The 11,933-nt window shown below is 37.5% G+C and overlaps 1 protein-coding gene across 3 annotated transcripts in view; it reads left to right on the plus strand.

Annotated features, from left to right (window-relative positions):
• Window positions 1-11,933, plus strand: part of Mycbp2 (MYC binding protein 2) — a 231,748-nt gene that overhangs the window by 96,262 nt on the left and 123,553 nt on the right. For all 3 annotated transcript variants that reach the window (XM_032918389.1, XM_032918388.1, XM_032918386.1), the window contains 3 exons: window positions 1,061-1,178; window positions 5,249-5,453; window positions 5,899-6,052. In XM_032918389.1, the coding sequence (XP_032774280.1) occupies window positions 1,061-1,178; window positions 5,249-5,453; window positions 5,899-6,052 (477 nt within the window). The remainder of the gene's footprint in view (window positions 1-1,060; window positions 1,179-5,248; window positions 5,454-5,898; window positions 6,053-11,933) is intronic.

The raw sequence follows: 11,933 nt of genomic DNA on the forward strand, positions 1-11,933 counted from the left end.
TCTGTTAAGATATCAAATGCCATTCAGTTCACAATTTAGTAGATTTCTCCTGTTAAATAAAGGTAACACTTATATCTCTGAAAAATTAAAAGTATGTGTCTGTTCTATTTCTTACCTGGCTATAAAATATGTTCATCTTTCAATCCACATTGTTCCTAGTTCATATTTTGATGAGAACACACCATAGCTTCTGTGTTTCTAGTTGGGAACCTAGCTCCTTTCAAAGTCATTTTTAGTTGTATTCTAATTTTAGAGGATAAATTGTACATAATTAAAGAAAATACACTATAATTTGATCTCAAACACAAAATTTTTTACTGTGTGTGTTTTACTTTCTATTGGATATTTTTCCAATTACAGTTATGATTACTAAAAATGGTTAATAACATAGTTTATAAAACTAGGTAAGGATACTAGGATATCATTATACTAACACAACATTAATTATGTGTTTACTATGTGTCAAGCATGGGTTCAAATACTTCTTAATGGTTTCTAGGAACAGTTCTCATTATTCTCTGTAGTATAGAAGAAACTAAAGCACAGTGAATGACTTGGCCAATATCCTAGTCTCTTGCCATGAATAGAATAGGACTCAATCCTAGCTGTCTAACTCTAGGTCCTGAGTGTGTAGCTGCTGCTGTAAGAGTTTTCATTATGCATGCTCTGAGTTCCTAACTATTACTTTAACATCTGTGTGCTGAAAATTAGAACAGAAGACTGTAAAATGATTTCATCTAGCTCTTGAATTCCTGTTGAGGAACCGTATGCCACTTATTGTACAGGCTAAACAGATAACTCCTGTTAAAGTTAGCATCTGTATTTCTGAAATTTAAAATCCTGTGTTTATGGTTAGGTAGTAAATTTCAAGAATCTTTTTGTTGATCTCCTTAAAGTCATTGTCCGTTTACCTGGTGCCTAGCATGGACACAGGCAGCTAACACCGAAACAAGTGATTGCTGAATATACCTACAGTGCCTTGACCTTTTTAACTCCTTACTCTACTGTTGTACATTGTTTTATATTTCAAGAAATTGACTTATTTTTTTCTTAAACCTAGGGGATGCCCCACCCTTGTTCAAGCCTTGCCAGGCCCTAGCACACAAGTCACTGCCGGCAGCAACCACACGGCAGTCCTTGTAATGGATGGACAGGTCTTCACATTTGGAAGTTTTTCTGTAAGGAATTTTTAAAACATTAATAATATTGTATTATATAATTGCCTTATAATTTGCTACATTAGCTTTTTTCCCTCTGGTTCCAGTAAAATTCTTGTATTAAGATAATTACACGTGCATATTTCCTGCCTATCCCAACACACACAGCTCCTGAGTGACAGATTTTCAAATAATTTTCATCTCTAGTTCATTATTAGAATTTATTGTATTTAGCAATTGAATTAGAATTGGACATGTTTATTGTAAATCAAAAGCTTCTAAACTATCAGTGGAGCCGAATCTACCACTTAAAAGGATATTTCTCATCTAATTTATAAAAAAATAAATTTTCTTAACACTAAGAACTGTTTCTATTTTAGAGTTTTTGAAAGTTTAGATTTTAAATGGCTGCTTAAACTAATTTATGGCTCTTGTCCTTTTGACTAACATCAAGTGCAAAATTATTTTCTTTGTCCTGTCCCATTCTGTTTATCTGTTCCTCTCTCTCTCTCTTTGCCTCTCCCAAAACTGTTTTCTATAGTGAAAGTGAGGGAGAACCTCCCTAAGCTCCGTTAGTAAGCTTGCACTGTATAAGCCCGAACTCAGCAGTGTTTGTCCTTTTAAGTGTGCTTAAAGTTTGTTTGAATGTATATGTGAGGTGTGCATGCCAGCACAAAGGGGATGGCTACAGGACGACCTTAAATGTTGTTCTTGAGGACCTGTGCACCTTGCTTTTTGAGAAATAATTAGAGTGTAAAATGAACATAGTTTATTGCAAAGGGAAAGGCTTGACACCAGGATCCTGAGGCTCATGGGATGTTTGTTTGCCTTCAGTGTGCTGTATGCTTTCTTTCCTCCTTCTCTTCCTCTTTCTCATCCCTGCCTTCTCTTTGTCTTTTTCTTTTGAGGTGATCTGTTACAGAAAAGCCCTTCTAGCCTAGAACTCTGTATATAGACCAGTCTGGCACCGGCTCACAGAAATCTCCCTGTGTTGGCTTCTACCTCCTGAGTGTTGAGATTAAAGGCGTGTGCCCCCATGCCCAGCTTGGCTTTTTGCTTTTCCCTCAGTATATAGCCTCAGCCCATAGCGTGCTGCTACTTCCTAATAAGATGGGACTTCTCATCTCAGGTGACCCAGTATAGAAACTTTGTTCACAGATGTGCCTAGAGTTATGTCTCCTTTCAAGTTGACAATAAAAACTGTCCTACTCCCAATCAGTCCACCCAGACCTTACCTGCACTTTTTATAGCCTCTGGAGGGATTAAAAAAATCTTTGGCAGGTATTTTAATTTTATCAGGACATTCATTATGTATTCTGGTCATGGTTACCCATTGTTTTAATTGTACTTGTAGAGAATAGGACATAAAAAAATGTAACTTTTTTACTTTCTAATATTCTGGACATATTTTGGTACATAATACACAAACTATATAAACTATAACACACAAACTATATAATTACATAGTTATATTTTATTACTTATTCCTTTTTGGTGTTAGTAAGATAAGGCCTTGGATTCATAATCCTTCTGCTTTAGACTCCTGAATGCTAGGATTCCAGGCCTACTCTACCTTACCTGGCCATTGTTTTGTTTGGTATTATTTTCTTAACGAAGCCAAAAGGAAAAGACCAGTGTTCTTCTTCCTCATCTATGTCTCTATATAATCATGCTTGATAATCAAATATAAACCTTTTTAAAAAAAACTTTTAACATTTGTACCATCTATTTTTCTTTCATGAAAATATTTAGTTAATTTATTTTTTGAGATTATAATCATACCATATCCTCTGACCCATTTCTCCCTCTAAACTTTTAAATGGGGACTGAGAGGAGAAGGTCATGAGAGCAAGCTTGTGAATATGCAGGAGACAAGCAAGTGTTTGATAAAGCTGGATTTTATTATGTTGGTTTATCTCTGAGGGCTCACAACTGCTCATGTCTTAGGAGTTTGCACCTCACTGCCTGCCATGCCTGCTGCCCAATCTACTAGGATTCTTCAAAGACTCCTGGCATTTAGGGTACTTGTACTCCATACTATAACTTTTCAGTTTCTTTCTTTCTTTTTTTTTTTTTCCTTTTTTTTTTTTTTCGGAGCTGGGGACCGAACCCAGGGCCTTGCGCTCGCTAGGCAAGCGCTCTTCTGCTGAGCTAAATCCCCAACCCCAACTTTTCAGTTTCTTACTCTTAGATATTTACTTTACATTTTGATTATGTAATCATTTTATTAAAAGTGTATCTTTTCTCAAAATGTAAATAAGAAATACTCAAGTTAATAATAAAAAAAAGTGTATCTTTTGATTCTAAGAAGTGAGAATTTGGGGTCAAAAGTTTGTGGGTCAAAAAACCTTGGTAGGTTTCGTAGTGTTAATAGTCTATTTTCTTTTCAAGCTGCATTCTCCAGAGCTTTGGCAACACAGTGTGCTGTTATGCCTTTTAATTGGCACTGATCTGATAGCTGACCAAGGATCTTTCAAGCCCCTACCTGTTTGGTGCTATGAACTAAGTGTCTTTACCCATTTACCACTTATCTATGAAGGCTCTGCTTTGGTCTCTTAAAGGACAACGATCACTTTTCAACATTTGTTAAACAGTCATCCTCCTTATCCTCCTCTGTTGTGCCTCTTGAACCCTTAGACTTGTTGGAGAAATCGGAGAGGACTCAGGGTATTGGTTTCCTCTTGTTACAAGTCAAGATTTCTACAGAATCCCAATACAGTTAAAGGTTTAAATCATGTGCTTATTTATCTGTTCACTTTTGATTCTGTGTCTTCAGGGTGGGAAGTGTGACTAGTTTTCTAGACTAACGGATTCTAGTTGTGAACTTCTATGGCTTTCCATATGGCTGGCTTTTCACCACACTCTGGAGTGCCTATGGGGCTGACTAGGCATCTATATTTCTCACTGTTTTTCTTCACATATGTTGGGTTGGTGGTAAGGGGATACCTGCTTATTTTAATTGTCAGTGTGACTTCCTTTTCCTCCCAGAACAGAAAATGTATGAATATTGTGTGCTGCTTTCGTTGTTCACCTTCTTATGCTTTTTTTCCTTGTGGAAAAATGACTTCTCTATTGTATAACTTCTTTTCCTTCACTAGGTTCTCTTCCCAGGGATTGGGGCATCTGTAGTTGGTCTGTGTTTTGTTTTCTGGCTGTGATGTTGAAGGAGTAGACATTGTCTTAGGAGCCTGGCAACTGAGTGGGACCTTGAGTGCTCGCAGGAGCCCGTGCTCCCTCGCTCCTCGGGTGTCGCTTTCCTTTCCATGCTTTGCTGGTTATTCTCATTGCTGAGGTTGTGTTAAATGCTTCGGGGACACAAGGTAGCATTTTCTCTCCTCAGTGGTTTCTGAGAGGAGAGATGTGGGAGAGAAGGCTCCTGAGCCGTGTGCAGCAATGTCACCTAGTCCAGTGTCAGTGTTTTTATCTGCCAGCTATTGGCTCGATAATGAGAAACACCCTACTTCTTTCGAAATATATTTTTAGCTAACCAACTACCTTTCAGCAGCTATACTTTTAAGTGAGTTAACTTGTTTTAAATGTACACCTTATTCCTACTGTTTATCTTAAGACATAAATGAAAAGGTTTACTTTTCATATCAGTTTTTATGGAAAAACTGCATTGAATATTTTTCCAAGTTTATTCTCTGTTACAAACTTTGGTGTTATCACAAAATGTCCTCACACTGTGTGAGATTAAGAATGACTTTCTTTTATACTGTTAACTTAAAATGTCAGAGTGATAGTTGTAAAGGAATCCTTTGTAGCAGTGTGTTTCAGGCATTGTGTATGTAAGATACTTTAAATTTAAAAATAGGTCATTACAAAGTATTTTGGGAACATTGGTTATATGGAAAATATTTCAACTAATACAATCATATACTTTGTGTATATGTTAAAAGGAGATTGTCTAGGAATAATAGAAATTACTCTATTACTTTTAAAGTGTTAGGTCCAATTTCCACATTTCTTTATTAAGAAAAACTAAAAGTACATAAAAATACGATCTCATATAGTATTTTATAGACAGTTATAACCTTAAAGAACCATAGATTATCCAACAATAATACTAATATGATTTATTTAAATTTTAGAAAGGACAGCTGGGGCGCCCTATTTTGGATGTACCATATTGGAATGCAAAACCAGCTCCCATGCCTAACATTGGATCAAAATATGGACGGAAGGCCACTTGGATTGGTGCAAGTGGGGACCAGACTTTCTTACGAATCGATGAAGCGCTGATAAATTCTCATGTACTTGCAACATCAGAAATTTTTGCTAGCAAACACATAATAGGTAAATAGCTTGTCCTCATACTGAGACGGAGCTGCGTCTTTCTATGTGCATGTGTGAGAGGAAGACAGAGGGATACTTAAGAACAGAGTAGTCATAGTCTAGGCTGTGGCAGAAGAGGGGCTGCAGACTCACATTGTCATGAGTGACTGTCAACACTGATTCTGTAAGTAAACATCGAAACCATCTTTCATGAGAGATTATGATGACCACATTTAAACCTGTGTCCATGACACAATGAGGTACACAGTGCATAACAGGAGCGTTCATTATAGACGTGTTCAGAGTGTTTTAATTCTGCCATTTACAAAAGGCTCCATTTAAACTTCTTAGACATATATTAGCTTCTGTATGTATGAAATTGTAATAATACTACTCTCCTTGTGGGCTTGGAGGAATGGGTAAAGGTAATGCAAAGTAAAATTTTATTTAATTATGTTTTCACAAGGCTTGGTACCTGCTTCTATATCAGAACCCCCACCGTTTAAATGTCTTCTGATAAATAAAGTGGATGGAAGTTGTAAAACTTTCAATGACTCTGAACAAGAAGATCTGCAAGGATTTGGTGTATGTCTTGATCCGGTGTATGATGTGCTTTGGAGGTAAGCATATGTCGTTATAAAATAACAGTATCAATAAAACAAACACAAAATGGATGCTACAGAATTTGTTTCTGGGCTTCTTCACTAAGTTAAAAATAAATGTTTAACAGGGAGTAAAAGTTCACTTGATGAGCTCACTGCTTGTGATGATTTGTATATGGTTGGCCCAGGGAGTGGTACTGTAAGAAGGTGTGGCCCTGTACAGGTAAGTGTGGGCTTTTTGGAGTAGGTGAGGACTTTAAAGCCTTCATCCTAGCTGCCTGGAAGCCAGTATCTTGCTGGCAGCCTTCAGATGAAGATGTAGAACTCTGAACCTCTAACCTGTAAGCGAGCCCCAGTTAAATGTTGTCCTTATGGGAGTTGCCTTGGTCATGGTGTCTGTCCACAGCAGTATACCCTAAGAAAGGCACTACTTATCTGTTAGCAAGCATTGTAGATTATTTTTAAAGTTGTGTCTGCCTAGGGTGGTTCACAGAACTATGGAGTCAAACCCTAGAATTACATTACATAAAGTAAATAAGTCCTTGTAGAAGTGGCTGAGGGATAAAGAACTCCTCGCTCTCTTTCAGAGTACCTGAGTCCAGTCTCCAGCCTCCTCACAGGCTTTAGTTTATAACAATGTGTAACCCGACCTCCAGAGGTTGAAAACCCTCTTCTGACCTCTGTAGGCTCCTGCATCCATGCGCACATATCTGCAGTGAGCGCATACCCTGTGTGGTTTTCTGTGACTGGGTTGCCTCGCTCGGGATGATATTTTCTAGTTCCATCCATTTGCCTATGAATTTCATGAAGTCATTGTTTTTGATAGCTGAGTAGTACTCCATTGTGTAGATGTACCACATTTTCTGTATCCATTCCTCAGTTGAAGGGCATCTGGGTTCTTTCCAGCTTCTGGCTATTATAAATATGGCTGCTATGAACATAGTGGAACATGTGTCCTTGTTATATGTTGGAGTATCTTTTGAGTATATGCCCAGGAGTGGTATAGCTGGGTCCTCAGGTAGTTCAATGTCCAGTTTTCTGAGGAACCTCCAGACTGATTTCTAGAGTGGTTGTACCAGCTTGCAATCCCACCAACAATGGAGGAATGTTCCTCCTCCACATCATCACCAGCATCTGCTGTCACCTGAGTTTTTGATCTTAGGCATTCAGACTGGTGTGAGGTGAAATCTTTTGATTTGCATTTTCCTGATGACTAAAGATGTTGAACATTTCTTTAGGTGTTTCTCAGTCATTCGATATTCCTCTGGAAAATTCTTTATTTAGTTCCTTACCCAATTTTTAATAGGTTTATTTATTTCTCTGGCATCTAACGTCTTGTGTTCTTTGTATATATTGAATATTATCCCTCTATCGGATGTAGGATTGGTAAAGATCTTTTCCCAATCTGTTGATTGCTGATTTGTCCTAACAACAGTGTCCTTTGCCTTACAGAAGCTTTGTAATTTTATGAGGTCTCATTTGTTGATTGTTGATTTTGGAGTATAAAGCATTGTTGTTCTGTTCAGGAAAATTACCCCTATGCCCATGTGTTCGAGGCTGTTCCCCAAATTCTCTTCTATTAGTTTCAGTGTATCTGGTTTTATGTCGAGGTCTTTGATCCACTTGGAATTGAGCTTTGTACAGGGTGATAAGAATGGATCGATCTGCATTCTTCTACATGGTGACCACCAGTTGAACCAGCACCATTTGTTGAAAATGCTATCTTTTTTCCATTCGATGGTTTTAGCTCCTTTGTCAAATATCAAGTGACCATAGGTGTGTGGGTTCATTTATTGGTCTTCAATTCTATTCTGTTATCTATCTGCCTTTCTCTGTACCAATACCATACAGTTTTTATCACTATTGCCTGTAATACTGCTTGAGGTCAGGGATGGTGATTCCCCCAGAAGTTCGTTTATTGTTGAGGATAGTTTTTGCTATCCTGGGATTTTTCTTATTCCAAATGATTTTGCAAGTTGCTCTTTCTAACTCTATGAAGAATTGAGTTGGAATTTGGATGGGGATTGCATTGAATCTGTAGATCGCTTTAGGCAAGATGGCCTTTTTTACAATATTAATCCTGCCAATCCATGAGCATGGGAGATCTTTCCATCTTCTGAGATCTTCTTCAAGTTCTTTCTTCAGAGACTTGAAGTTCTTGTCATACAGATCTTTCACTTGCTTAGAGTCACATATTTTATGTTATTTGGGAATATTGTGAAGGGTATCATTTCCCTAATTTCTTTCTCAGCCTGTTTATCCTTTGAGTAGAGGAAGGCTACTGTTTTGTTTGAGTTAATTTTATACCCAGCCACTTTGCTGAAGTTGTTTATCAGGATTAGTAGTTCTCTGGTGGGATTTTGGGGGTCACCTAAGTACACTATCATATCATTGGCAAATAGTGGTATTTTGACTTCTTCCTTTCCAATTTGTACCCCTTAGACCTTTCGCTGTCTGATTGCTCTGGCTAGGACTTTGAGTACTATATTGAATAAGTATGGAGACACTGGGCAGCCTTGTCTAGTCCCTGATTTTAGTGGGATTGCTTCCAGTTTCTCTCCATTTAGTTTGATGTTGGCTACTGGTTTGCCGTATATTGCTTTTACTATGTTTAGGTATAGGCCTTGCATTACTGATCTTACCAAGACTTTTAACATGGAGGGTGTTAAATTTTGTCAAATGCTTTCTCAGTATCTAATGAGATGATCATGTGTTTTTTTTTCTTTGAGTTCATTTATATAGTGAATTATGTTGATGGACTTCCATTTATTGAACCATCCCTGCATCCCTGGGATGAAGCCTAGTTTCCTTGATCCTGATGGATGATCGTTTTGATGTGTTCTTGGATTTGGTTTGTGAGAATTTTACTGAGTATTTTTGTGTTGATATAAGGGAAATTGGTCTGAAGTTCTCTTTCTTTGTTGGGTCTTTGTGTGGTTTAGGTATAAGTGTAATTGTGACTTCATAGAAGGAAATGGGTAGTGTTCCTTCTGTTTCTATTTTGTCGAATAGTTTAGACAGTATTGGTGTTAGGTTTTCTATGCAAGTCTAATAGAATTCTGCACTAAAGTTTTTAATAGCTGCTTCTATTTCTTTAGGAGTTATGGAACTATTTATATGCTTTATCTGATCCTGATTTTACTTTGGTACCTGGTATCTGTATAGAAAATTGTCCATTTCATCCAGATTTTCCAGTTTTGGTGGGTATAGGGTATTGTAGTAGGATGTGATCATTTTTTGAATTTCCTCAGATTTTGTTGTTAAGTCTCCCTTTTCATTTTTGATTTTGTTAATTTGGATACTCTCGCTGTGCCCTTGGGTTAGTCTGGCTAAGGGTTTATCTATCTATCTTGATTTTCTCAAAGAACCCGCTCTTGGTTTTGTCGATTCTTTGTATAGTCCTTTTTGTTTGTACGTGGTTGATTTCAGCCCTGAGTTTGATTATTTCCTGCCTTCAACTCCTCTTGGGTGTATTTGCTTCTTCTTGTTCTAGAGCTTTTAGGTGTGCTGTCAAGCTGCTGAGGTATGCTGTCTCCAGTTTCTTTTTGAAGGCACTGAGAACTATGAGTTCTCCTCTTAGCACTGCTTTCATTGTGTCCCATAAGTCTGGCTATGTTACGCCTTCATTTTTATTAAATTCTAAAAAGTCTTTAATTTCTATATTTCTTCCTTGACCAAGTTATCACTTAGTAGAGCATTGTCCAGCTTCCATGTGTGTGTGGGTTTTCTTTCAGGATTTTTTTTGTTGTTGTTGTTGTTTTTGTTATTGAAGACCAGTTTTAGTCCATGGTGATGTGATAGGATGCACTGGATTATTTCAATCTTCTTATATCTGTTGAGGTCTGTTTTGTGACCCACGTATATAGTCAGTTTTGGAGAAGGTACCCTGAGGTGCTGAGAAGAAGGTCATACTTCTTTTGTTTTAGGATGAAATGTTCTATAGATACCTGTTTTAATTCATAAGTTCTGTTAGTTTCTCTATGTCTCTATTTAGTTTTTGTTTCCCTGTTGTGTCCATTGATGATAGTAGGGTATTGAAATCTCTCACTATTATTTTGTGAGGTGCAATGTGTGCTTTGAGCTTTAGTATGGTTTCTTTTATAAATGTAGGCACCCTTGCATTTGGAGCATTAATATTCAGGGTGGAGAGTTCATCTGGGTGAACTTTTCCTTTGAATATGGAGTGTCTTTCCTTATCTTTTTTGATAACTTTTGGTTGAAAGTCAATTTTATTCGATATTAGAATGACTACTCCAGCTTGTTTCTTGCATTCATTTTCTTGGAAAGTTGTTTTCCAGCCATTTACCCTGAGGTAGTGTCTATCTTTTGTCACTGAGGAGTGTTTGCTGTATGTAGCAAAATGCTGTGTCCTGTTTACATATCCAGTCTCTTAATTTATGTCTTTTTATTGGAGGAATTGGGTCCATTGGTGTTAGAGATATTATGGATCAATGATTGTTGTTTCCTGTTATTTTCATTGTTAGAGGTAAAATTATGTTTGTGTGGCTATCTTCATTTGGGTTAGTTAAAAAGAATTACTTTCTTGGTTTTTGTACGGTGTAGTTTCCCTCCTTGTCTTGGAGTTTTCCATCTATTATCCTTTGTAGGGCTAGATTTGTGGAAAGATATTGTGTGAATTTGGTTTTGTCATGTAATATTCTGGTTTCTCCATCTATGTTAATTGAGAGTTTTGCTGAATATAGTATCCTGGGCTGGCATTCGTGTTCTCTTAGTTTCTGTATGACATCTCCCCAGGATCTTCTAGTTTTCGTGGTCTCTGGTGGGAAGTCTGTTGTGATTCTGATAGGTCTGCCTTTATATGTTACTTGACCTTTTCCCCTTACCCACTTTTAATGTTCTTTCCATGTTTTGTGCATTTCGTATTTTGACTATTATGTGACGGGAGGAATTTCTTTTCTGGTCCAATCTATTTGGAGTTTGGTAGGCTTCTTGTATGTTTATGGGCCTCTCTTTCTTTAGGTTAGGGAATTTTCCTTCTATAATTTTGTTGAAGATCTTTATTGGCCTTTTAAGTTGGGAATCTTTATTCTCTTCTATACCTATTATTCTTTGGTTTGATCTTCTCATTGTGTCCTGGATTTCCTGGATGTTTTGGGGTAGGAGCTTTTTTTATTTTACATTTCCTTTGATGATTGTGTTAATGTTTTCTATGGTATCTTCTGCTCCTGAGATTCTCTCTTCTATCTCTTGTATTCTGTTGGTAATGCTTACATCTGTGACTTCTGATCTCTTTCCTAGGTTTTCTATCTCCAGGGTTGGCTCCCTTTGTGAATTCTTTATTGTTTCTATTTCCATTTTTAGATCCTGGATGTTTTTGTTCAATTCCTTCACCTGTTTGGTTGTGTTTTCCTGTAATTCTTTAAGGGATTTTTGTGTTTCCCGTTTAAGGGCTTCTATTTGTTTACCTGTGTTGTCCTGTATTTCTTTAAGGAAGTTCTTTATGACCCTTTTAAAGTCCTTTATCATCCTCATGAGATGTGAGTTTAAACCTAAATCTAGCTTTTCTGGTATGTTGGGATATCCAGTATTTACTTTGGTGGGAGAACAGGGTTCTCATGATTCTAAGTAGTCTTGGTTTCTTTTGGTTAGGTTCCTGCGCTTGCCTCTTGCCATCTGGGTATCGCTGGTTTTACTGTTCAGGTGTCTCTGACAGTGGCTTGACCCTCCTGTAAGCCTCTGTGTCAGCACTCCTGGGGTCTGGCTTTCTCCCAGCAGGATCTGTGCTCTCAGGATTATCTGCATTTCTGAGAATCCAGCTCTCTCCCCATGGAATCTGGGTATAGAGAGCTGTGGCACAGGGTACAGTTACCACGTACAGGTGGACACTGGAAGGATCCTTTCCCAGACTACTTTTTGACTCCTGTGTCTAAACAACTCT

The sequence above is a fragment of the Rattus rattus genome, chromosome 12 (genome assembly GCF_011064425.1).
Source record: "Rattus rattus isolate New Zealand chromosome 12, Rrattus_CSIRO_v1, whole genome shotgun sequence".
NCBI lineage: Eukaryota > Metazoa > Chordata > Mammalia > Rodentia > Muridae > Rattus > Rattus rattus.